This window comes from Takifugu rubripes, chromosome 5 (genome assembly GCF_901000725.2).
Source record: "Takifugu rubripes chromosome 5, fTakRub1.2, whole genome shotgun sequence".
NCBI classification, from domain to species: domain Eukaryota; kingdom Metazoa; phylum Chordata; class Actinopteri; order Tetraodontiformes; family Tetraodontidae; genus Takifugu; species Takifugu rubripes.
The window spans coordinates 9203356-9226944 of record NC_042289.1 but is presented as its reverse complement, the minus strand read 5'-3'; the positions used below and the strand labels follow the sequence as shown (position 1 = coordinate 9226944).

Below are 23589 nucleotides of genomic sequence, written 5' to 3'. Positions count from 1 at the left end.
TGGAGGAGCAGCAGCACCATTTCACATCTGCTTCTTTAGTCTTTGTGCTGCATCAGCAGCTTCACATGTCAGAGGAGACCAGTCTGCATGCTTGGAATCAATGTTGTCACGCTGAGCTGCTGCTCTTGGAGCAGCTTTGCAGCTGCTCTGTTTTTACAATCTTTCAATAAAAACTCATCAAGTTGAAGAAAAAGAACTCTTTCTGTTTATTTGGACTCTTCCAAATGTTGTTTTCAACAATAATCAATAAAAGTTCAGTGATTTTCGTGTCTTGTCTCAGGACAACAGAAAAATCAGATCTATAATAAAGTGAAACTGAGTTTTCATGCTTCATCTGTGAAGCGTGGCCTCTGGACGCCTCAGTACTTTCCCAGGATGCACCTGCAGGCCTCCTCACTCATTTATAGCTGCATCTAAATGGAGCTCAAATGTCAGCTGGGTTTCTGTTTAGCGTGTCCATATTTAAAGTGGAGCATCCAGAAATGTGTCAAACATTTTCCTGTGAGCACTCAAGAACTCTGCTCTGATTGATGCAACAGATGCAGAACCTGAACAATGGAGCTCAAATGTCAGCTGTCTAAAAACAGAGGGAACCGTTTTATCATTAAAAAAATATATTTGAAGAACAATGATTTTATTGTTTAATATGTGGAGGATATTTATGTGTTTAAATGTCACAACAGGATCATCAAGGGTGAAAGACTCGATGTTCCAGATAATTCATGATGTGATCCACGATGATGATACGATCAACACATATCGATCCAGCGATCAACAATCTGGGTTGGATTGATTTTATTCTCTGCAGTTACACTGAGCAACAGTGCATAAATGTATCGATGGCTGCTGATGCCTAAACGGAGTGTTGTCATGACGATAATGTGCTTGAGTGATGTAACCAGTGTATTTAGAGCTCAGACACGTCACCCTTGTGTAGAAGGAGACCCTGTTGAGTCTGATGTTGAAGCTCTAGCAGCAAGTTCTCAGCGAGCATGAAGATGAATGAATCCATGCTTGTGTTGTTCTCTCCTCTCAGCTGCTGCAGGCACCTCTCTGAATACGGAACTGGAATTATGGACGTTTGTCCAGGTTTGGTTCAAGGATTGGAAACAAATGGGAGAATACAGTGATCCCTCGTTTATCGCGGGAGTTGCGTTCCAAAAATAACACGCGAAAAGTGAAATCCGTGAAGTAGTCAGCTTTATTTTATTTTATTTTTTTACAATGCAATACTGAACTATAGAATGAAACCAAAAATCAAAACCTGTTTTAAAGCCCAAAATTTGTTTAAAACAATAATTTTAATATAGTAATACAAGGTTGGAAACATTGTCACTCGCGTATTTCAGTCCCAGCTGTGCCTCTTCGTCCTGACTCCGCTCCGCTGGAGCGTCTGTTTCTACTGAAGGCGCAGGAGTCTTTCTCCGAGAGAAGAACATTGTTATGGGTAGTTGTTGGCGCTCTTTTTTCTGAGCAAGAAGATTTTTATAAACGGATATGCCACCTTCGATTATATTTGAGAACTGCAATGAACGACTCGCAAAAAAAATCCGTGAAGCAGCGAAGCCGTGAAAGATGAAACGTGATATAGCGAGGGATCACTGTATTGACAACAGAACTAGAGTGCTCCAAACACAACACAGCACATGGAGGTGAAAATGGTGGGAACTCCACCCAGAGACTCACTTCCTCACCCTTACATCACACCTTACTGTTGAGCTTCAAACCCATCACCACTTTGAGGCTTCTGTCAGCTGCAATGTGTCCTACACACTCCAGGGAGGACAAAACATGGTCCCTGACATCTTCACGAGGAATTTTCCAGCCTCCTCTTCGGAGCCTCGATGTCGGAGAGGAAGAGGAGGAGGGGGGAAGGCCGTTCCACTCAGAAGGCACCTGTCTGCATGCTTGTGTCCAAAAAACACAGAGTACCATAAGATGGTTCTTTTCAAAAGGTCGCCCAGTATTTATTGAAGATCAAAAAGGAGTTTTGGAGTCTGTTGTGCAAAATGCACAAGTGTCGTTCAAAACTCAGCATGAGCTGTCAGATGATGACTGAATAAGGAGAACATTCAGTGTCTAAACTAAGGGACAATACACCAGTGCAGGCCTACATGGATCCTATCTGTGATTATTAATCTTGACTACTTTGGGTGAATATATGAGGAGTCAAAGCTAAAACATTGTTAATTCACACACAGAGCCTTAACTCTGTTTTATCTTGAGGGTTGAATTTTATAACCCTTCAATCCATAAACCAGTGACTGAGTCGTTCCAGAGAAAGAGGTCAGTGTCTTGGTTTCCACATCTTCCATACAGATGTTTGTTCCACAACAGGAGACACCAGTGAGCCCACGGTGCAGCCATGTTTCTGTCTGTGGAAGCTTTCTCTGAATTGGAAGTAGGTGGTGGTAAGAGAGGCTGAGCAGAGAGCAAATGTGTTCTGTCAGTGTGTTGTCCTGGACCGGGCGCCTCCTCACTGCATCTGAAGCTGCCATGCAGGTGAACAGTCAGGTGACATCATAGAACAACCATGGTTCCGTTTGACTCTAATTGGAGAGTTTGAAGCCTCCACAGAGGTGGGCTGAAGCACTTTTGGAAAGAACAACGTGGACAATGTCCAGGAGGTCAGCCAGGAACTTGGAACTGTTGCTGAAAGATTGGGCAGCTGTTTGTGTCTGAAGTGAGAGGAGACAACATGGGCTGATAAATGACCTGCAGCAGCCACCATGTGACACAAACCCAGGTCAGATCCATCTGTGGAGGCTCAAACACAGACTCAGTATGACTGATGAGAGGCTGCAGGAACCAGTGAGGGTGTTGGTCTGGCATTAAGATCCAGATGCAGCATTTTCTTAGTTCCACATTCTGCAAGACTGAAATAGTGGAAAAGCATTTTTTCATTTAAACAGTTTAAAGTTCAGTTCATTTAATGAGACGGTTCCCTCTGTTTTTACACAGCTGACATTTGACCTCCATTTAGATGCAGCTATAAATGAGTGAGGAGGCCTGCAGGTGCATCCTGGGAAAGTACTGAGGCGTCCAGAGGCCACGCTTCACAGATGAAGCATGAAAACTCAGTTTCACTTTATTATAGATCTGATTTTTCTGTTGTCACCAAACACTAAAATCACTGAACTTTTATTGATTATTGTTGAAAACAACATTTGGAAGAGTCCAAATAAACAGAAAGAGTTCTTTTTCTTCAACTTGATGAGTTTTTATTGAAAGATTGTAAAAACAGAGCAGCTGCAAAGCTGCTCCAAGAGCAGCAGCTCAGCGTGACAACATTGATTCCAAGCATGCAGACTGGTCTCCTCTGACATGTGAAGCTGCTGATGCAGCACAAAGACTAAAGAAGCAGATGTGAAATGGTGCTGCTGCTCCTCCACTATTCTTCACACTCGGACTTCTTGATGCTTTTCTCTGCAGTCTGGGAACCCACAGACACTTTACAGGTGTAAACCTTCTGCGCGTCCCAGTCTGACGTCAGGATGGACAGATGGCTGCTGATTTGGAAAGTCTGGTCTGCTTGTTGGACAGGAGTGCTGGTGGAGATCCCGCTGCTCACTGAAGTGTCACCAAGCAATCAGCTCACCTCTGCAAAAGGTGCAGAGAGTCTGGACAGACAGACCAGAGTGGCTTTGTTGGACTGGAGCTCAGCTCTGGACGGAGGGAAGACTGTCAGGACAGGAGGAGGGAGGCTGGAGCCTGAAAATACATGAAGAAGAAATTCACACACTCACATAAAGTTCAACAGGAACTAATGAATTTAGGAGTTTGGTTGAAAACATCACATACACACTCAGCAAATAAAACCTTCAATCTTCAGCAACAATTTGAGGAAAATCTCACTAAACCAGATATTTTACACCATTTCAGAGTCATTTTGAATATAAACAGCATCAATTCAATATTTGACCAAAGTAAAATTATAACCAGCAAATGATACAAAAATATAAAGTAAAAAAATTAAAATGTGAATTTCAGCTGAATTAATTTGGGTGAATTTTACAAAACCTTTTTCACTCACTTCCATCAAACACGAGCCAAGAAACCAAAGTCAATTTAAAAGACGTTTAGGTAGAAAATCTGTTCTGCAGTTATTAAAAACAGGTGAAAATGAAGAAAACTCAACAATATTTGGTGAGAAACTGATTGAAATGATGTAATCTTTGGGGATGTTTCCTTTAGCTGACAGATAAAGTATCAAAGCAGGTCAAAGACTAACAGAAGAATATTTCAAATCATTTCCACACTCCACATTTCTATGAAAAAGCTTCTAGTTTGTATCAAAAGCATCAAATCTTTGTTGTTTCTGCTGAGTGTAAAAGTACTTACTGGTGACAATCAGCTTGGTTCCTGGTCCGAATACCACAGTGATTCAGTTTGTACACACAGCTGTACAAAAACCTGCTGAGAGTCACTGATGAGTGGAGACACAGACATGAGAACAGCCTTCACTGGTGACACCACCATCATCATCATCATTATCATCATCATCATCACCATCATCACCATCATCATCATTATCATCATCATCATCACCACATCATCAATATTATCAACACCATCATCATCATCATCATCACCATCATCATCATCTTCATCACATCATCACCATCATCATCACCATCATCATCATCACCATCACCATCATCATCACAATCACCATCATCTATACCATCATCATCATCAATATCATCATCATCACCATCATCACCATCATCATCATCGCCATCATCGTCATCATCATCACCATCAGCATCATCATTATCATCATTATCACCATCATCACCATCATCATTGTCATTATCATCATCTTCATCATCTTCATCATTATCATCGTCACCATCATCATCACCACAACAGATTCTCTGTTAGAACTTTAATCAACAAACTCTTCATCATATTCCCCATAAAGTCGTTTTGATGACTTAAAGGTGTATTTTAATGGTGATGATGGAGGATGAAGGACGAGTGAGGGAGTTGGTTTTGGTTCTTGTTATGTTCAGTGATGAAACAGCAGAAAGTTTCCAACAATCTGAAAGTTTCTTTGAGAAACTGAGTGTGAACATGAGTTGATTTGTAATTTAGTGAGACTGAACATGAGCTGATGTATCAGACACTAAAAAGCAGAAGTGTTGAGTGAGGAGGTTTTTGTCACAGTCTGAATCACTGTGATACCCTCTCTTTAGCAGAGTCGTCCCATGTTATACAGTAATAGACTGCTGAGTCTCCCTCCTCCAGATTATTGATCATCAAACGATAATCTGATGTTGACTGATGAGTAGAAGTGAATCTTGGAGATGAGAAACCAGAACCATAGTCAACAGAACTCCAGCTGCTACGCCAGCTCAGCACATACTGAGGAACTCCTCCTGGAACCTGTTTATACCAGCCAGCATAGTTAGTACCAGTTCCCAGGTTACAGTCCATGGTGACTGACTCTCCTCTGCTCAGAGACACAACAGTGGGCTTCTGTGTCAGCACCGTCACAGCACTCACACCTGGAAACAACAAGAGGACATGAAGTCAAGAGAAAGACACAGACTGATGAATCCAGCATGAGCTCAGAGCTGCAGTAAGTCAGCCTCCTCACATGTTAGAGCAGTGATGAGAGTGCAGAGGCTCTCCAGCATGTTGCCACTGTGTGCTGACTATCAACCTGGAAAGTGACTTTACTGCTGACAGATTCAGGCTTTGAAGGATGAGGAGAGGAGGTGCTGGAGGAGCAATTTAATAGCCCACTGGAGCTGAGAGGGACTGACAGGAGGAGGAGCTTCTCTTCAATCTGCAGCTTTTCTCCTGTGTGTGATGTGGAAAAGAGCAGATTGGAGCTCCAACGTTTCATTTACATGAAGTTAAATAAAGACCATCAGAGCTGCAGGTGCTTCCTGCTGATGGAGGAGCTGAGTCAGGTCACAGCTGAAGGAGCTGCTTTCTCTGTTTCTATGGTGATGCAGTGCTCCTCTCTGGTGGACTTGAACAGAACAACATCCTTCATGGACAAAATGTCTCTTTGTGTTTCACATGTTTACACATGTAATCATTTGATCATAAAAATATAAGGGGATAAACCCCAATTGATGTCGAGATGTTTTTCTTCTCTTCTTTCTACCTTGCTTTTCCTCCTCTATTCTTTCCTTCTTTACCCTTTTCTCATCAAATGGAGCCCATTCCCACCATATCATCTTGGTCCTGCTCAAGATTTCTTCCATTTTAAAGAACCTTTTGACCTGCCACTGTTGACTCAGTGATCAGCCTCTGGGATCCCGTGAAGCTACTTGACTGAAACTTTTGTTTAAGAAATGAATGTTGATCTGAATCAGTTTCTCCAGATTAGACTGGGACAGAACTGGTTTAATCTGGATATTGTTGAGAGTCCAATCAGAGGTTCTGATCTTTGATCTGTCAATCATTGAAGGACAGGTTTTGATTGACATCTGTCACTTTAAGAACCATTGTGAATAAGTTAAAATTACTGAAGCTGAATCTTTAGAAATATTTATATTTAAGTCGAAATATTTCAGCTAAATCAAACGTGAAGCGAGCAGAAACCCACTATCTTGTGGTGCTCTCATGTTCCAGAACTACAACATAACTGAAGTGTCCAGTACGGTACAAAGTGCTCAGAGACATGATGGACGGGCCTGTAACTGGATCAGTACTGGTGTTGGCTGGAGCCAGTAAAGTTCAGTCAGACACCAACTGACATGGAGCAGCACAGCAGTTACAGATTATCAGGTAAACGGGGAATTGAAATAACCCGTTTTATCACATTTCTGTCCCACTGAGCACCACTGACTCAAACTATCACACCGTTACCTAATAGGCTGTTTGTTTATACTTTGTGAAACTTTGAGCTGTTGGGATGAACAAATCTGATATTCTGCAGTAATTTAAGACAGACACATTATTTGCCAACAGAATGGAGTTCAAAAAAGTCTTTAGAGAAATTCTCCAGGAATGACTCCGTCCCTTTGTAGCCGAGTCACTGAACAATAAATTTGGGAAAATAGTCCTCGGTCCTGTGTTACAATCTTCCCAGATTAGCCCCAAAATTAAATGTGTCTTTGCTAAATTAGTGCTTGGATATGGTTCAATCTGTGGTGAGCTAGTAAATTTGTAATAATAACATCGATGTAATGACAACATTGATGTAACGACTCATGAGATGAGAGGAAACCAGCAGCCACGCCCCTCTCAGCAGGAGGTCACATCCGCTACTGCTGCCAATGTGACAATGCTCAAATGCTGAGCAAAGGCGGGTCCACCTGCTCTACACACGATCCACATTCACACCAGTCCTGTCCCTGTCTGATCTGGAGGGACTGATCCAGGTCAAACCAAGGCAGCTCGGCTCAACTCAACTTATCAACGAAGCATTAATTAAAATCAAGAAGCTTCAAAGGAATTCAGAGGCTGATCATTGAGACAGCAACAGCTGCAGGGCTAAAGTCCAGTTTAACATGAAGAAACCCTGAGCAGGACCAGACTCATATGAGGGGACCCTCTTGCTGATGACAAAGAAGGTAAGAAGTGGGAGGAGAGCAGGAAAAAGAAAAAAGAACAGATCCATACAACCCTCATGCAATTACATGTGGAACTAAAATAAAGATTTTTTGTATGTCATAATCAATACATATCAATACCTACAAACATACATGTGATCAGAAGAGCCTGTAAGTATTCTTGACATCACTGTACATTTGACCAGTAGCTCAGTTATTGATACTATACAACATTAAAATAAAAGCAAGAAACACTGAAACAAGTAAAAGTGAAGTTAATACAACCAGACAGAATTAAAGAGGTGTCTAATGAGTCTAGATTTGAAGATGAGGAGTGATTCATTGTTACGGAAGATTGACAGACGTGAACTGAGCCCCCAAATGCAGACACAGACGACAAGATCAGCTTCAGCTCTGACTGAAAATGAACAGCGTGTGTGCCAGCAATTCTCAGCAGAGATGAGACCACAGCGAGGCAGGAAGCAGGCTGGGCGAAACAGGCAGGAACAGGTCGCAGTGTTGGAGCACTGCAGGCAAAAGACCGGCAAAATGAGCAGAAAGCAAGTGAGAAAGTTAGGAAGAGAGACACAGGAGGGTGGTGAGAGGGAAACACTCGGGTATGGAGGAGGTGGATGGACATTAATGTGGTGGAGGAGGAGGGTTGGTTATGATGCCAGCAGCAGAGTTCTGGACCTGGAGGAGTTTATTGAGGTGACTTAAGAGGAGAAAGCTGCAATCATCTAAACAGGTGACAAAGATGAGGAAAAGAATGAAAGCAGCAGGAGAGAGATGGAGGGACGGAGATGGTTGAGGTTACACAGGTGAATGTCATGATCCTGTTCATGTCTGTTTTGTAATTGCAGTTTGTTTCCACCAGGGGGTGGGGTTGACCTGTTTCCCGGCTCGTGCTGCCTGCTTCCACACCTGCAGCTGATCAGCTTGATTGGAAGTCTTTTTCAGCAGCTGGCACGAGCCGATCAGAGTCCGGTCGTTTCTTCTGTCCTGTTGGTAACTGAGTGTTTATAGACTTTAAACCTTCACTGTTCCTGTTTGGATTATCCTTGTGTCTGTTGAAGAGCACCGTTCTGAGTTGGGTTTCTCTGTTCACGATTCACCAACGCACATTTGGGTCTCACCTGCACTTTAATAAATGTTTCACTTTGAGATTTCCTGCCTCCTGTCTGCATTCTGGGTTCCACCTTCGTGTACCAGTTGTAGTGAAAGTATGATGACGAGTGATGTCACCGATTTGTGATCGAAATTGGAGATAAATTTACAACATTCTTTGTCAAATTGCAAGAACTGAGTGAAGCCTATGAGATATGAATGGAAGCAGTTAGGGGGGCGTGGGGGACACCAATGGAGGAGTCTATTGAGGAGGATGGGCTGTGAGATGGTGTAGAAGTGCCACTTAGATCAAAGATCAAGAAGGTCCAGGAGGGAGAGGAAGCTGGTGCCAGCTGCACAGAGGAGATGCTTGGATATTTAAAATAGAGCGATCTCAGTGCTGTGATGTTGAGGGAGACCAGACTGGAAACATTAATGGGTGTGTAGTTGGAAGACAAATGAATTTTCAAGACTGTTTTTGTTGCTGATTTAGAAATGGGGAAAGATGACTGTAATTATTGGGATCTGAACCAGGTTTTTTAAAATGTGACAAAATGCTGTAGCTGGAAAATGGATGGAACAATTCTAGTGGTGAGTGAGGACTTGATGATGGCAATAATAAGAGGGAGCATTAAACTGAGCAATTAGAAAGAGTCTTTAGGGTGGAAAATCCATACTTTTATTTCTCTACATGAGGATGATCAAACTCTTAAAGAGAAATTACATTTATAAACCTGTGACACAGAGACATTTTGTCCATTAAGGATGTTGTTCTGTTCAAGTCCACCAGAGAGGAGCACTGCATCACCATAGAAACAGAGAAAGCAGCTCCTTCAGCTGTGACCTGACTCAGCTCCTCCATCAGCAGGAAGCACCTGCAGCTCTGATGGTCTTTATTTAACTTCATGTAAATGAAACGTTGGAGCTCCAATCTGCTCTTTTCCACATCACACACAGGAGAAAAGCTGCAGATTGAAGAGAAGCTCCTCCTCCTGTCAGTCCCTCTCAGCTCCAGTGGGCTATTAAATTGCTCCTCCAGCACCTCCTCTCCTCATCCTCCAAAGCCTGAATCTGTCAGCAGTAAAGTCACTTTCCAGGTTGATAGTCAGCACACAGTGGCAACATGCTGGAGAGCCTCTGCACTCTCATCACTGCTCTAACATGTGAGGAGGCTGACTTACTGCAGCTCTGAGCTCATGCTGGATTCATCAGTCTGTGTCTTTCTCTTGACTTCATGTCCTCTTGTTGTTTCCAGGTGTGAGTGCTGTGACGGTGCTGACACAGAAGCCCACTGTTGTGTCTCTGAGCAGAGGAGAGTCAGTCACCATGGACTGTAACCTGGGAACTGTTACTAACAGTGTTGCTAGCTGGTATAAACAGGTTCCAGGAGGAGTTCCTCAGTTTGTACTGTACTGGCATAGCAGCCTGAGTTCTGTCACATATGGTTCTGGTTTCTCATCTCCAAGATTCACTTCTACTCATCAGTCAACAACAGATTATCGTTTGATGATCAATAATCTGGAGGAGGGAGACTCAGCAGTCTATTACTGTCAAACATGGGACGACTCTGCTAAAGAGTGGGTATCACAGTGATTCAGACTGTGACAAAAACCTCCTCACTCAACACTTCTGCTTTTTAGTGTCTGATACATCAGCTCATGTTCAGTCTCACTAAATTACAAATCAACTCATGTTCACACTCAGTTTCTCAGAGAAACTTTCAGATTGTTGGAAACTTTCTGCTGTTTCATCACTAAAAATAACAAGAACCAAAACCAACTCCCTCACTCATCCTTCATCCTCCATCATCAACATTAAAATACACCTTTAAGTCATCAAAACGACTTTATGGGGAATATGATGAAGAGTTTGTTGATTAAAGTTCTAACAGAGAATCTGTTGTGATGATAATGATGATGATGAAGATGATGATGGTGATTATGATGATGGTGATGATGATGATGGTGATGATTATGACAATGACAATGATGATCAAGAAGATGAAGAGGATGATGATGGTAATGATGGTGATGATGATGATGAGGATAATGATGGTGATGATGATGATGATGATGATGATGATGATGATGATGATGGTGTCACCAGTGAAGGCTGTTCTCATGTCTCAGTGTCTCCACTCATCAGTGACTCTCAGCAGGTTTTTGTACAGCTGTGTGTACAAACTGAATCACTGTGGTATTCGGACCAGGAACCAAGCTGATTGTCACCAGTAAGTACTTTTACACTCAGCAGAAACAACAAAGATTTGATGCTTTTGATACAAACTAGAAGCTTTTTCATAGAAATGTGGAGTGTGGAAATGATTTGAAATATTCTTCTGTTAGTCTTTGACCTGCTTTGATACTTTATCTGTCAGCTAAAGGAAACATCTCCAAAGATTACATCATTTCAATCAGTTTCTCACCAAATATTGTTGAGTTTTCTTCATTTTCACCTGTTTTTAATAACTGCAGAACAGATTTTCTACCTAAACGTATTTTAAATTGACTTTGGTTTCATGGCTCGTGTTTGATGGAAGTGAGTGAAAAAGGTTTTAGAAAATTCATCCAAATTAATTCAGTTGCTGAAATTCTCATTTTAATTATGTAACTTTATATTTTTGTATCATTTGCTGGTCATAATTTTACTTTGGTCAAATATTTAATTGATGCTGTTTATATTCAAAATGACTCTGAAATGGTGTAAAATATCTGGTTTAGTGAGATTTTCCTCATATTGTTGCTGAAGATTGAAGGTTTTATTTGCTCAGTGTGTTTGTGATGTTTTCAACCAAACTCCTAAATTCATTAGTTCCTGTTGAACTTTGTGTGAGTGTGTGAATTTCTTCTTCATGTATTTTCAGGCTCCAGCCTCCCTCCTCCTGTCCTGACAGTCTTCCCTCCGTCCAGAGCTGAGCTCCAGTCCAACAAAGCCACTCTGGTCTGTCTGTCCAGACTCTCTGCACCTTTTGCAGAGGTGAGCTGGTTGCTTGGTGACACTTCAGTGAGCAGCGGGATCTCCACCAGCACTCCTGTCCAACAAGCAGACCAGACTTTCCAAATCAGCAGCCATCTGTCCATCCTGACGTCAGACTGGGACGCGCAGAAGGTTTACACCTGTAAAGTGTCTGTGGGCTCCCAGACTGCAGAGAAAAGCATCAAGAAGTCCGAGTGTGAAGAATAGTGGAGGAGCAGCAGCACCATTTCACATCTGCTTCTTTAGTCTTTGTGCTGCATCAGCAGCTTCACATGTCAGAGGAGACCAGTCTGCATGCTTGGAATCAATGTTGTCACGCTGAGCTGCTGCTCTTGGAGCAGCTTTGCAGCTGCTCTGTTTTTACAATCTTTCAATAAAAACTCATCAAGTTGAAGAAAAAGAACTCTTTCTGTTTATTTGGACTCTTCCAAATGTTGTTTTCAACAATAATCAATAAAAGTTCAGTGATTTTAGTGTCTTGTCTCAGGACAACAGAAAAATCAGATCTATAATAAAGTGAAACTGAGTTTTCATGCTTCATCTGTGAAGCGTGGCCTCTGGACCGCCTCAGTACTTTCCCAGGATGCACCTGCAGGCCTCCTCACTCATTTATAGCTGCATCTAAATGGAGCTCAAATGTCAGCTGTCTAAAAACAGAGGGAACCGTTTTATCATTAAAAAAATATTATATTTGAAGAAGAATGATTATATTGTTTAATATCCATCTATCCATTCTCTACCGCTTATCTGGGGTCGGGTCGCGGGGGCAGCAGCCTAAGCAGAGAGGCCCAGACTTCCCTCTCCCCAGCTACTTCTTCTAGCTCATGCGGAGGGTTTCCCAGGCGTTCCCAGACTAGTCGAGAGACATAGTCTCTCCAACGTATCCTGGGTCTTCCCGGGGGTCTCCTACCGGAGGGACATGCCCTGAACACCTCACCAGGGAGGTGTCCAGGAGGCATTCTAACTAGATGCCCAAGCCACCTCATCTGGCTCCTCTCAACGCGGAGGAGCAGCAGCTCTACTCCGAGCTCCTCCCGGATGGCAGAGCTTCTCACCCTGTCTCTAAGGGAGAGCCCTTGTTTAATATGTGGAGGATATTTTTGTGTTTAAATGTCACAACAGGATCATCAAGGGTGAAAGACTCGATGTTCCAGATAATTCATGATGTGATCCACGATGATGATACGATCAACACACATCGATCCAGCGATCAACAATCTGGGTTGGATTGATTTTATTCTCTGCAGTTACACTGAGCAACAGTGCATAAATGTATCGATGGCTGCTGATGCCTAAACGGAGCGTTGTCATGACGATAATGTGCTTGAATGCAGGTGAACAGTGAGGTGACATCATAGAACAACCACGTTTCTCCCATCGTTGAAGTCATGAAATTATCTTCTTTTTGTAGGTGTGAGTGGGGTCCTGCTTTAGTGTCTCAGAGGTGGCCGAAACACCGAAGACTCAATATTTTGTTGGTGTAATCAACCATGTTTAGATCACGGTTCCTCTACGGAACAATCAAGACTGAGATGTTCTGACCACTCTGGGCTGTTGTTGCCTTCCTCTCCTGATCTGTCAGCTTAGGTGGTGGTGGGGCTTTATCACTGGCAATGCAGCTGCCACCTTCAGTCTGAGTTGTTCTGCTTCTCTTTCTGGTAGTTTGTTGTGTCGCTGGGCTGATTCAGTAGCTGTGATGAGGTCTATCACTGGGACTTGTGGTGGTGTGATGGCAAAATTCAGTCCCGTGGTCAGAACTTCCTTTTCTGGCTGGGTAAGGGACCTGTATGATAGGTTTCTGGTCTGGTGTGGGTGTGTTGAAATTCTTGTTTCTCTGTGTCACTTGTTCTGTTCCGTTGTTGCTCTGCCATGACTGTATCCTTTTGAATGTCTCTTTGACGGTTCTTTCCCTTGATGTGCCGGGATTGTTGGGAGCTCTCCTCAAAGTTGATGACTTCCCTTTGAAACATTAATGGAGGTCTGATCTGTCTGATTGTTTTATTTAGAAGTTGATTCTGAGCCTTCTGGAGGATCACTAGGATTACTCTGTGTCCATTTAGGGTGGATTAAAGGCATAAACAGTTGGAAATTATGCTGTGTTGTCCACAGCTTAGATTAAAGCAGGTGTGGTTTCTAAAATCGTAAAGTTTCTTTTCAAATTCCCAGACCAGTTGCAGGACTTTTCATCTCAAAAAGCATAGAAACATTTCAGTAAACCAGAAGAGTAAATCTAACTGTGGGATTCCCACCAGTTAATTTAGAACTGAAGAAGGTTCTTGGATGAGAGCTAAAACATCTCCAAAAACAAAAGGAAGTCCAAGTGAATTTGTCTGAAACTAAGATTTCTCTTCTCACCCACACCATGAGAGAACAGCTTGAATCCTGCTTCTAACCTTCTAACCTGGCTACCTTTCCACGTGCCCTGGCTAATGTCCCCCTCTCAGTGAATTCAGAACTCAGCACCAGTGTGCCTCAAGGCTGTGTGCTGAGCCCATTCCTCTCCTCTCTTTCTCTTCACCCACAGCTGCAGACCTGTACATGGATCCAGCTCCATCATCAAGTTTTGGACGACACCACGGTGATTGGTCTCATCAGCAACAACGAAGAGACGGCCAATAGAGAAGAGGAGCAACACCTGACCACATGGTGCGCCGACAATAACCTGCTCCTCAACACCAGCAAGACCAAGGAGCTGATAATGGACTTCTGGAAGGTGAGAGGAGGCACACATGATCCCATCCACATCAATGGGATGGTCGTCGAGCGTGTCTCCAGCTTCAAGTTCCTGGGGACCCACATCTCGGAGGACCTGTCCTGGACTACAAATACCTCCAGCCTGATCAAGAAAGCTCACCAGCTTCTCGTCTTCATGAAGACACTGAGGAAGAACCACCTGTCTTCAGCCGTCCTGGTGAACTTTTATCGCTGTGTGACAGTCTGATATGGAAGCTGCACTATCGCTGAGCATGAGGCTCTGCAGCGGGTGGTGACAGCTGCCCATCACATCACAGGGACCCCACTTCCAGCCATTGAGGAAGTCCAGAAGAAGCGCTGCCTGCATCGAGCACGCAGCATCCTTAAGGACTCCTCCCACCCCTCCCATAGACTGTTTTCCCTCCTGCCCTCAGGTAGGTGCTTCAGCTTCTTCTCCAGAGCTGTGTCCTTGCTGAACTCCAGCTGACCCCCACTTCACATCTCACGACACTACATTTACACAATAACACACTTAGTAGCAGCAGCTTAGTATCCAACAGAGCTAATGCTGAAACTTATTGAAGCACATTTATGCACTTTAGTTAAACTAAACATCTGTACATTGCTAATTTATCATTTGCAAATTTCCTCTAGCTTTATGTCAAGAGTTACTGCACTTATAGTCAAAGGCATTTAATATACAAACCCATCTGTAAAATATGTTCATATGACAATCTGTAAATCCTTGTAAACTACTGAAACACTAAAAACTGCACATAATATATTCATTACTTATTATTATATCTGCTCTTTTTGCACTTCTGGTTAAATGCTAAACTGCATTTTGATGCTCTGTAACTGTTCATGTGCAATAACAATAAAGTTGAAGCTAATCTAATCTATTCTAATTACTGCTACCAAATTATTTCCAAATAGTTTTTTTTTAAAACTTTCATTGAGTCAGGTTGTTCCCATTAAAATCAAACAACTCTTTTTCGATAGAGAGATTTCCCAAGAGGACATTAAAAGCACAACTCAACACTTCATTCCAAATTCATCCAACATCATCTCCCACTTTATTCCTCAGCAGGGTCACGTGGGGGTCAGACACACAAAAACATTAAAATCACTCACATGAAACATCTGCAGACACACAAGATAGACTGCAAAGATTCCAGAGGATCCTGAAATCAGAAGTTGGATGGAGATTGTTGACTCCTGAGAAGGGAAGGTGCTGAGGGTTTGAAGCCTCCACAGAGGTGGGCTGAAGCACTTTTGGAAAGAACAACGTGGACAATGTCCAGTAGGTCAGCCAGGAACTTGGAACTGTTGCTGAAAGTTTGGGCAGCTGTTTGTGTCTGAAGTGAGAGGAGACAACATGGGCTGATAAATGACCTGCAGCAGCCACCATGTGACACAAACCCAGGTCAGATCCATCTGTGGAGGCTCAAACACAGACTCAGTATGACTGATGAGAGGCTGCAGGAACCAGTGAGGGTGTTGGTCTGGCATTAAGATCCAGATGCAGCATTTTCTTAGTTCCACATTCTGCAAGACTGAAATAGTGGAAAAGCATTTTTTCATTTAAACAGTTTAAAGTTGAGTTCATTTAATGAGACGGTTCCCTCTGTTTTTACACAGCTGACATTTGAGCTCCATTTAGCTCCATTTGCAGCTATAAATGAGTGAGGAGGCCTGCAGGTGCATCCTGGGAAAGTACTGAGGCGTCCAGAGGCCACGCTTCACAGATGAAGCATGAAAACTCAGTTTCACTTTATTATAGATCTGATTTTTCTGTTGTCCTGAGACAAGACACTAAAATCACTGAACTTTTATTGATTATTGTTGAAAACAACATTTGGAAGAGTCCAAATAAACAGAAAGAGTTCTTTTTCTTCAACTTGATGAGTTTTTATTGAAAGATTGTAAAAACAGAGCAGCTGCAAAGCTGCTCCAAGAGCAGCAGCTCAGCGTGACAACATTGATTCCAAGCATGCAGACTGGTCTCCTCTGACATGTGAAGCTGCTGATGCAGCACAAAGACTAAAGAAGCAGATGTGAAATGGTGCTGCTGCTCCTCCACTATTCTTCACACTCGGACTTCTTGATGCTTTTCTCTGCAGTCTGGGAGCCCACAGACACTTTACAGGTGTAAACCTTCTGCGCGTCCCAGTCTGACGTCAGGATGGACAGATGGCTGCTGATTTGGAAAGTCTGGTCTGCTTGTTGGACAGGAGTGCTGGTGGAGATCCCGCTGCTCACTGAAGTGTCACCAAGCAACCAGCTCACCTCTGCTAAAGGTGCAGAGAGTCTGGACAGACAGACCAGAGTGGCTTTGTTGGACTGGAGCTCAGCTCTGGACGGAGGGAAGACTGTCAGGACAGGAGGAGGGAGGCTGGAGCCTGAAAATACATGAAGAAGAAATTCACACACTCACACAAAGTTCAACAGGAACTAATGAATTTAGGAGTTTGGTTGAAAACATCACAAACACACTGAGCAAATAAAACCTTCAATCTTCAGCAACAATATGAGGAAAATCTCATTAAATCTCACTAGAGTCATTTTGAATATAAACAGCATCAATTCAATATTTGAACAAAGTAAAAATATAAGTAGCAACTGATACAAAAATATAAAGTTATAAATTTAAAATGAGAATTTAAGCAAATGAATTAATTTGGATGAATTTTCCAAAACCTTTTTCAGTCACTTCCATCAAACACGAGCCAAGAAACCAAAGTCAATTTTAAATACGTTTAGGTAGAAAATCTGTTCTGCAGTTATTAAAAACAGGTGAAAATGAAGAAAACTCAACAATATTTGGTGAGAAACTGATTGAAATGATGTAATCTTTGGAGATGTTTCCTTTAGCTGACAGATAAAGTATCAAAGCAGGTCAAAGACTAACAGAAGAATATTTCAAATCATTTCCACACTCCACATTTCTATGAAAAAGCTTCTAGTTTGTATCAAAAGCATCAAATCTTTGTTGTTTCTGCTGAGTGTAAAAGTACTTACTGGTGACAATCAGCTTGGTTCCTGGTCCGAATACCACAGTGATTCAGTTTGTACACACAGCTGTACAAAAACCTGCTGAGAGTCACTGATGAGTGGAGACACTGAGACATGAGAACAGCCTTCACTGGTGACACCATCATCACCATCATCATCATCACCATCATCATCACCATCATCATCATCATCACCATCATTATCATCATCATCACAACAACGACTGACACCCTCTGTGAGGCCTTTGCAGACCACTTCAGGAGTAAAATCGATAATATTAGATCCAGTCTTTTATCACAGCAAATTTTAATCAACAACACTCCTGGATCGTTGCTTCCACCTGAGGAGACACTGGAGAGTTTTGTCCTGGTTGATGCGAGGACACTTGGTCGAGTTTTCTCCCAAGTTAGGCCCACAACCTGCCTTTTAGACCCAATTCCCACACCGTTTTTCAAAACATTTTATGGATTCTTTGAGGAACATCTCTTATATATGGTGAATTGCTCTCTTCAGACGGGTGTCTTCCCCACCTCCTTTAAAACGGCGGTGGTGAAGCCCCTTCTGAAGAAGAGCAATCTAGACCCCAGCGTTTTAAATAACTATCGGCCAGTATCCAACCTACCATTTTTAAGTAAAATTTTAGAAAAACTTGTTTTTAACCAAGTAAATGATTTTTTAAACTCAAATGATATTTTAGAGAGGCATCAGTCTGGTTTTAGGATGAACCACAGTACAGAGACAGCCCTTTTAAAGATTTTAAATGACATCAGGTGTAACCTAGACAACAAAAAGCTCACGGTGTTGGTTCTACTGGATCTGACCGCCGCTTTTGATACAGTAGACCACCATATTTTATTGAATAGACTGAAGAACCTGGTTGGCCTCTCTGGTACTGTTCTTAACTGGTTCACCTCCTACCTTAGTGATCGAAGCTTCTTTGTAAGTATGGATACATGCTCCTCGAGAATCCATGAGACAAAAGGTGGGGTTCCCCAAGGGTCAATTTTAGGTCCAACCCTTTTTAATCTTTACATGCTTCCTCTTGGGGACGTCATCAGGAGCCACGGCATCAGCTTCCACAGCTATGCTGACGATACGCAACTGTACATCGCCGTGGCTCCTGATGACACAGGGCCAGTTGATGCCCTTTTTAACTGTATTCTAGATATCCAGTCATGGATGGCAGAAAACTTCCTACAGCTCAACCAGGACAAAACAGAAGCCTTAGTTATTGGTCCTGAAGGTCAGAGAGAGAAACTTTTTCCAAAATTGAAGGATTTTAAGCCATCTCAATCTGTAAAAAATCTGGGTGTGATCCTTGACTCTGAGCTTAGTTTTATTCCACACATCAAAAACATAACCAAGGTAGGTTTTTACCACCTGAAGAATATAGCCAGAGTCCGCCCGTTTCTCTCTCAGGCCAGCACGGAGGTGCTGATGCACGCTTTTATCTCTTGTCGTTTAGATTATTGTAATGCCCTGCTCTCTGGTCTTCCAAAAAAGAGCATCACAAACCTACAATTATTACAAAACTCAGCTGCACGAGTGCTGACGAGGACCAGAGGGCGGGAGCACATCACACCGGTTTTAGAATCGCTGCATTGGCTACCCGTGCGTTTCAGGATCGATTTTAAGGTTCTTCTATTAGTCTTTAAATGTCTTAATGGTCTTGGCCCGACTTATTTATCTGACCTGCTTTTATTCTATCAACCCTCGCGGACTCTGAGGTCCTCCGGCACCGGCCTTTTAACCATTCCACATGTAAGCTCTAAAACGCACGGGGAAGCGGCCTTCAGTTATTATGGTCCCCGACTGTGGAACAACCTGCCGGAGAACCTCAGGGCCGCAGAGACTGTTGAGATTTTTAAAAAGAGGCTCAAGACACACCTTTTTAATCAGGCCTTTAATTGATTTTCTGATTATTTTCAATTTATTTTATGTCTTATCCTTATTTTACTTGACACTTTTACTGTTTTACTCCCTCAGTTCTTAGTCTCTCAGTTTTTAGTCTTTACACCTTTCATCTCATTTACTGTTTTAGTCTGTTGTAGTCTTAGTACTGTTTTACTACTTCAATTCTTAGTTCCTCAGTTTTTAGCTTTTATACCTTTTATCCCATTTACTGTTTCAGTCTTTCAGTTTTTAGCTCCAGTGTTTCCTATGGTGTTTCCTCATGGGGGCCTGCCAGGCTGGGAGATGTTTCCGGTCTACCGCTGGAGGTGCTGTCCCATTGTCGACCCTGGACTGGGTGGTTAGGGGGCTCTGTGCTTTGGCGTGGAGCCTCCGGTCTGTCCGGGTCGGGGTGGTCTTTGTGGCGGCACCACCTGTGGTCACGGACCGTGGCCTCCCTCGGCCTGGTGGGCCTCCAAAGGTGGCGTCTCCTTCGCCTCAGGTCTCGGTGCCCAGCCATGTCTCAGCTCGCCTCAGCTTGTTTATGTGTGTGTGTGTAAGTGTGTTGTATGCATGTGTGTGTGTCTGTCCTTTTCTTAATTATGTTGTTCTCTTTGCTGTTTTTATCCTTTGTGAGGCACTTTGTGCTACCTAGCGTATGAAAAGTGCCATATAAATAAAGATTGATATTGATATTGATATCACCACCACCACCATCATCATCATCATCATCATCATCATCATCACCATCACCATCATTATCATTATCATCATCATCACCATCATCATCATCATCATCATTATCATCATCGTCATCATCATCACCATCATCACCATCATCATTGTCATCGTCATCACCGTTATCATCATTATCATCATCGTCATCATCATCACCATCATCATCACCATCATCATCATAATCATCATCGTCATCATAATCATCACCATCATCATCATCGTCTTCGTCATCATCATCATCATCATCACCATCATCATCACAACAGATTCTCTGTTAGAACTTTAATCAACAAACTCTTCATCATATTCCCCATAAAGTCGTTTTGATGACTTAAAGGTGTATTTTAATGGTGATGATTTTTTTTTTTAACCCTATTTTCAGTGATGAAACAGCAGAAAGTTTCCAACAATCTGAAAGTTTCTCTGAGAAACTGAGTGTGAACATGAGTTGATTTGTAATTTAGTGAGACTGAACATGAGCTGATCTATCAGACACTAAAAAGCAGAAGTATTGAGTGAGGAGGTTTTTGTCACAGTCTGAATCACTGTGATACGCCCTCGCTAGCAGAGCTGTCCCATGTTCCACAGTAATAGACTGCTGAGTCTCCCTCCTCCAGATTATTGATCATCAAACGATAATCTGATGTTGACTGATGAGTAGAAGTGAATCTTGGAGATGAGAAACCAGAACCATAATCAACAGAACTCCAGCCGTGATACCAGCTCAGCACATACTGAGGAACTCCTCCTGGAACCTGTTTATACCAGCTAGCAGCATAGTTGTTAACAGTTCCCAGGTTACAGTCCATGGTGACTGACTCTCCTCTGCTCAGAGACACAACAGTGGGCTTCTGTGTCAGCACCGTCACAGCACTCACACCTGGAAACAACAAGAGGACATGAAGTCAAGAGAAAGACACAGACTGATGAATCCAGCATGAGCTCAGAGCTGCAGTAAGTCAGCCTCCTCACATGTTAGAGCAGTGATGAGAGTGCAGAGGCTCTCCAGCATGTTGCCACTGTGTGCTGACTATCAACCTGGAAAGTGACTTTACTGCTGACAGATTCAGGCTTTGGAGGATGAGGAGAGGAGGTGCTGGAGGAGCAATTTAATAGCCCACTGGAGCTGAGAGGGACTGACAGGAGGAGGAGCTTCTCTTCAATCTGCAGCTTTTCTCCTGTGTGTGATGTGGAAAAGAGCAGATTGGAGCTCCAACGTTTCATTTACATGAAGTTAAATAAAGACCATCAGAGCTGCAGGTGCTTCCTGCTGATGGAGGAGCTGAGTCAGGTCACAGCTGAAGGAGCTGCTTTCTCTGTTTCTATGGTGATGCAGTGCTCCTCTCTGGTGGACTTGAACAGAACAACGTCCTTCATGGACAAAATGTTTCTGGATGTGTCACATGTTTCCACATCTACACTTTTTAGTTTAGTTTAATGTTTACTGGGTTTAATGGTTTAATTACTTTAATGGGTTTGACTTTCCTCAAGTAAATAGATAAAACCATGAATTTACCATACAAAATAGTCACAAAAATCAAACACAACTCACAAAAGGTTTGGATTATTTGGCATTTTTATGAATTTTCAGGATGAGCATATTCGACAGTGAGGATCACTTCATTGTGAAAACAAATGATGGCCGCCAAAGATGTTGGAGACTTCAAGAACAACATCCTTCATGGAAAAATGTCCCTGTATGTTTCTCTTTTTTCCACATGTAATTATGCGATGAAAGAATTTAAAATAAATATATATATATATATATATATATATATATATATATATATAGGTGTGAATCCCAATAGATGTCCCGTCTCTTCTTCTGTCTTCTTTATGCCTTTTGGCACATCGTACAGCAGAGTAGACACATGGTGGCAGGGAAAATAAACATATAATCATGGATGCTCATTATGTATTTGTAGCCTACTTATCATTTTGAAAGTAGGCTAATATCGACAATTTCGACACAGTATGTGTTGCCTTCATAATAAGACTTATATAAGGCTTTTAATTTTTTTTGCTCCAGACAGATTTGTTTTTGTTTTTTTGTTTTTTTTTGATTGAGAGGCAAATCAGAGGTCATGATCTTATATCTGTCTATAACCGTGATGTCCCTGAAGTTTCTAGAAGCACAAGGTGCTCAGAAACATGTCCAAGGTAGGAAAGTCTGAAACCCAACCACCACTGGACAAGACACAGCAGTTGAAACATCACGACTGGACCAAGAAATCTCTGAAGACAGAATTGTCAAAGGTTTTATGGACTGATGGGATGAGAGGGACCCTTGATGGACCAGAAGGACGGGCCTGTGACTGGATCAGCACTGGTGTTGGCTAGACCGAGTTAAGTCAGACAAATCTGGCTTAAATCAAGATCTGCACCTAATGGGCGGAGCAAAGTGTTGTGAATCTTCTCCTGGTGGTTGCCGAGATGTGTTGATGAGGAAGGAATCTTCGCAGACACCGACTTGGTTATCAAAGATGTTTATTGGAGAGAACAGTCAGGTATCAATCGAACACTGCAGATTGTCCGAGGGAGGTTTCGCGGTCCCGATGGTGAAGAACTCCGAGGTGTCTTCATCGTCACCTCCTTCTTATACAGTCGAGTAAACACATTCTTTACTGATGACCTCACACTATACAATATGGCCAACCCAATGGTATAGCGTTCAGTTATTACCAAAAAAGGGAATACTTGAAGATGCTTCATGCTACACATCCTCATATGGAGGACAACCAGGGGCCCACAGGCTCCAGTGTCATCTTTTAGGAGCTCCTTTTACTTAAAGGAGGAAGACACAGGACACACATGTGGAGCATGTCCTAATATGGTGCTTAGGCTGGGTGCTAAACACATTACGGCCTTACAGATGTAAAGCCTGCATAGAACGGGTCAGATACTACAAAAGGTTAGGAATGCCCAACAATCCTGGAAGACCTGGGACTGTCTGCGATGCAGTCTCATTTGCTATTAGTCTATGCAGTGAAATAGGTGGGGGGGGGAGGCTTTTGATCGGGAGGCAGTGATACAAGAAGGTGTAGCTGGAAAGACTCCAACAGGAAAGGAAAGCTGGAGTCAGAGTGACGGGAATTGTGTTTTAGTGGGAGTACACACATAAAGATAATCGGGTGCTAAATTTTCCCCTTCCCTACCAGGTCATCCGGTTATCTTATAAGTTTTATATTATCTTATATGTCTTCTAACGTTAACCGTAAAATTATCCAGGGATCTGAGATGTCCTAGGAGTAATTTTGTCCTGATAATCGGCTCATAAAACATTCAAGGCCCAAGGCCACCATTGTTCCCTCATCTTCGATGTCCTCTTCCATGTTGCCTCTCTTAATCTCCTAATGACATATGTGTGTACCCTGCATAAGTCAAGGTGCTTGTGTTTCTGTGCTCCACCCCCTCCCCTTGTGTTGTCCCTCCCCCTGGCAGAGACACAGCCTGGTCACCTGACTCGGATCGATACAATGAGGCACAAGTGGATTTCATTCCCTTATCAGCTTCTAAATCCAGCTGTTGACACCACTGCTGGGCCAGTCTGTAAGCAGCCTGTACGGGGTGACCAGTGGCTCTTTCAAGTGATTTGCATTGCAGCTCTGAGGTCCAACTCTGAAGTAAACCTCAGCAGTTTTACCTGAGGAGTCAA

The 23589-nt window shown here is 42.7% G+C and overlaps 2 protein-coding genes and 1 pseudogene across 2 annotated transcripts; 1 reads left to right on the top strand and 2 right to left on the bottom strand.

Moving 5' to 3' along the window:
• Positions 1-3391: 3391 nt before the first annotated feature.
• LOC115249894 (immunoglobulin lambda-1 light chain-like) lies at positions 3392-5642 on the bottom strand (annotated as a pseudogene).
• A 4102-nt stretch (positions 5643-9744) lies between these two features.
• On the top strand, positions 9745-11804 carry LOC115250034 (immunoglobulin lambda-1 light chain-like). The gene is made up of 4 exons (XM_029836971.1): positions 9745-9784; positions 9877-10201; positions 10817-10851; positions 11485-11804. The coding sequence occupies exons 1-4, from the start codon at positions 9745-9747 to the stop codon at positions 11802-11804; spliced, it is 720 nt and encodes a 239-aa protein (XP_029692831.1).
• A 4569-nt stretch (positions 11805-16373) lies between these two features.
• Positions 16374-21007, bottom strand: LOC115250035 (immunoglobulin lambda-1 light chain-like). The gene is made up of 4 exons (XM_029836972.1): positions 20907-21007; positions 20492-20814; positions 17313-17349; positions 16374-16693 (listed from the first exon to the last, which is right to left on the bottom strand). The coding sequence occupies exons 1-4, from the start codon at positions 20944-20946 to the stop codon at positions 16374-16376; spliced, it is 720 nt and encodes a 239-aa protein (XP_029692832.1). The 5' UTR covers positions 20947-21007.
• Between the last annotated feature and the right edge of the window lie 2582 nt (positions 21008-23589).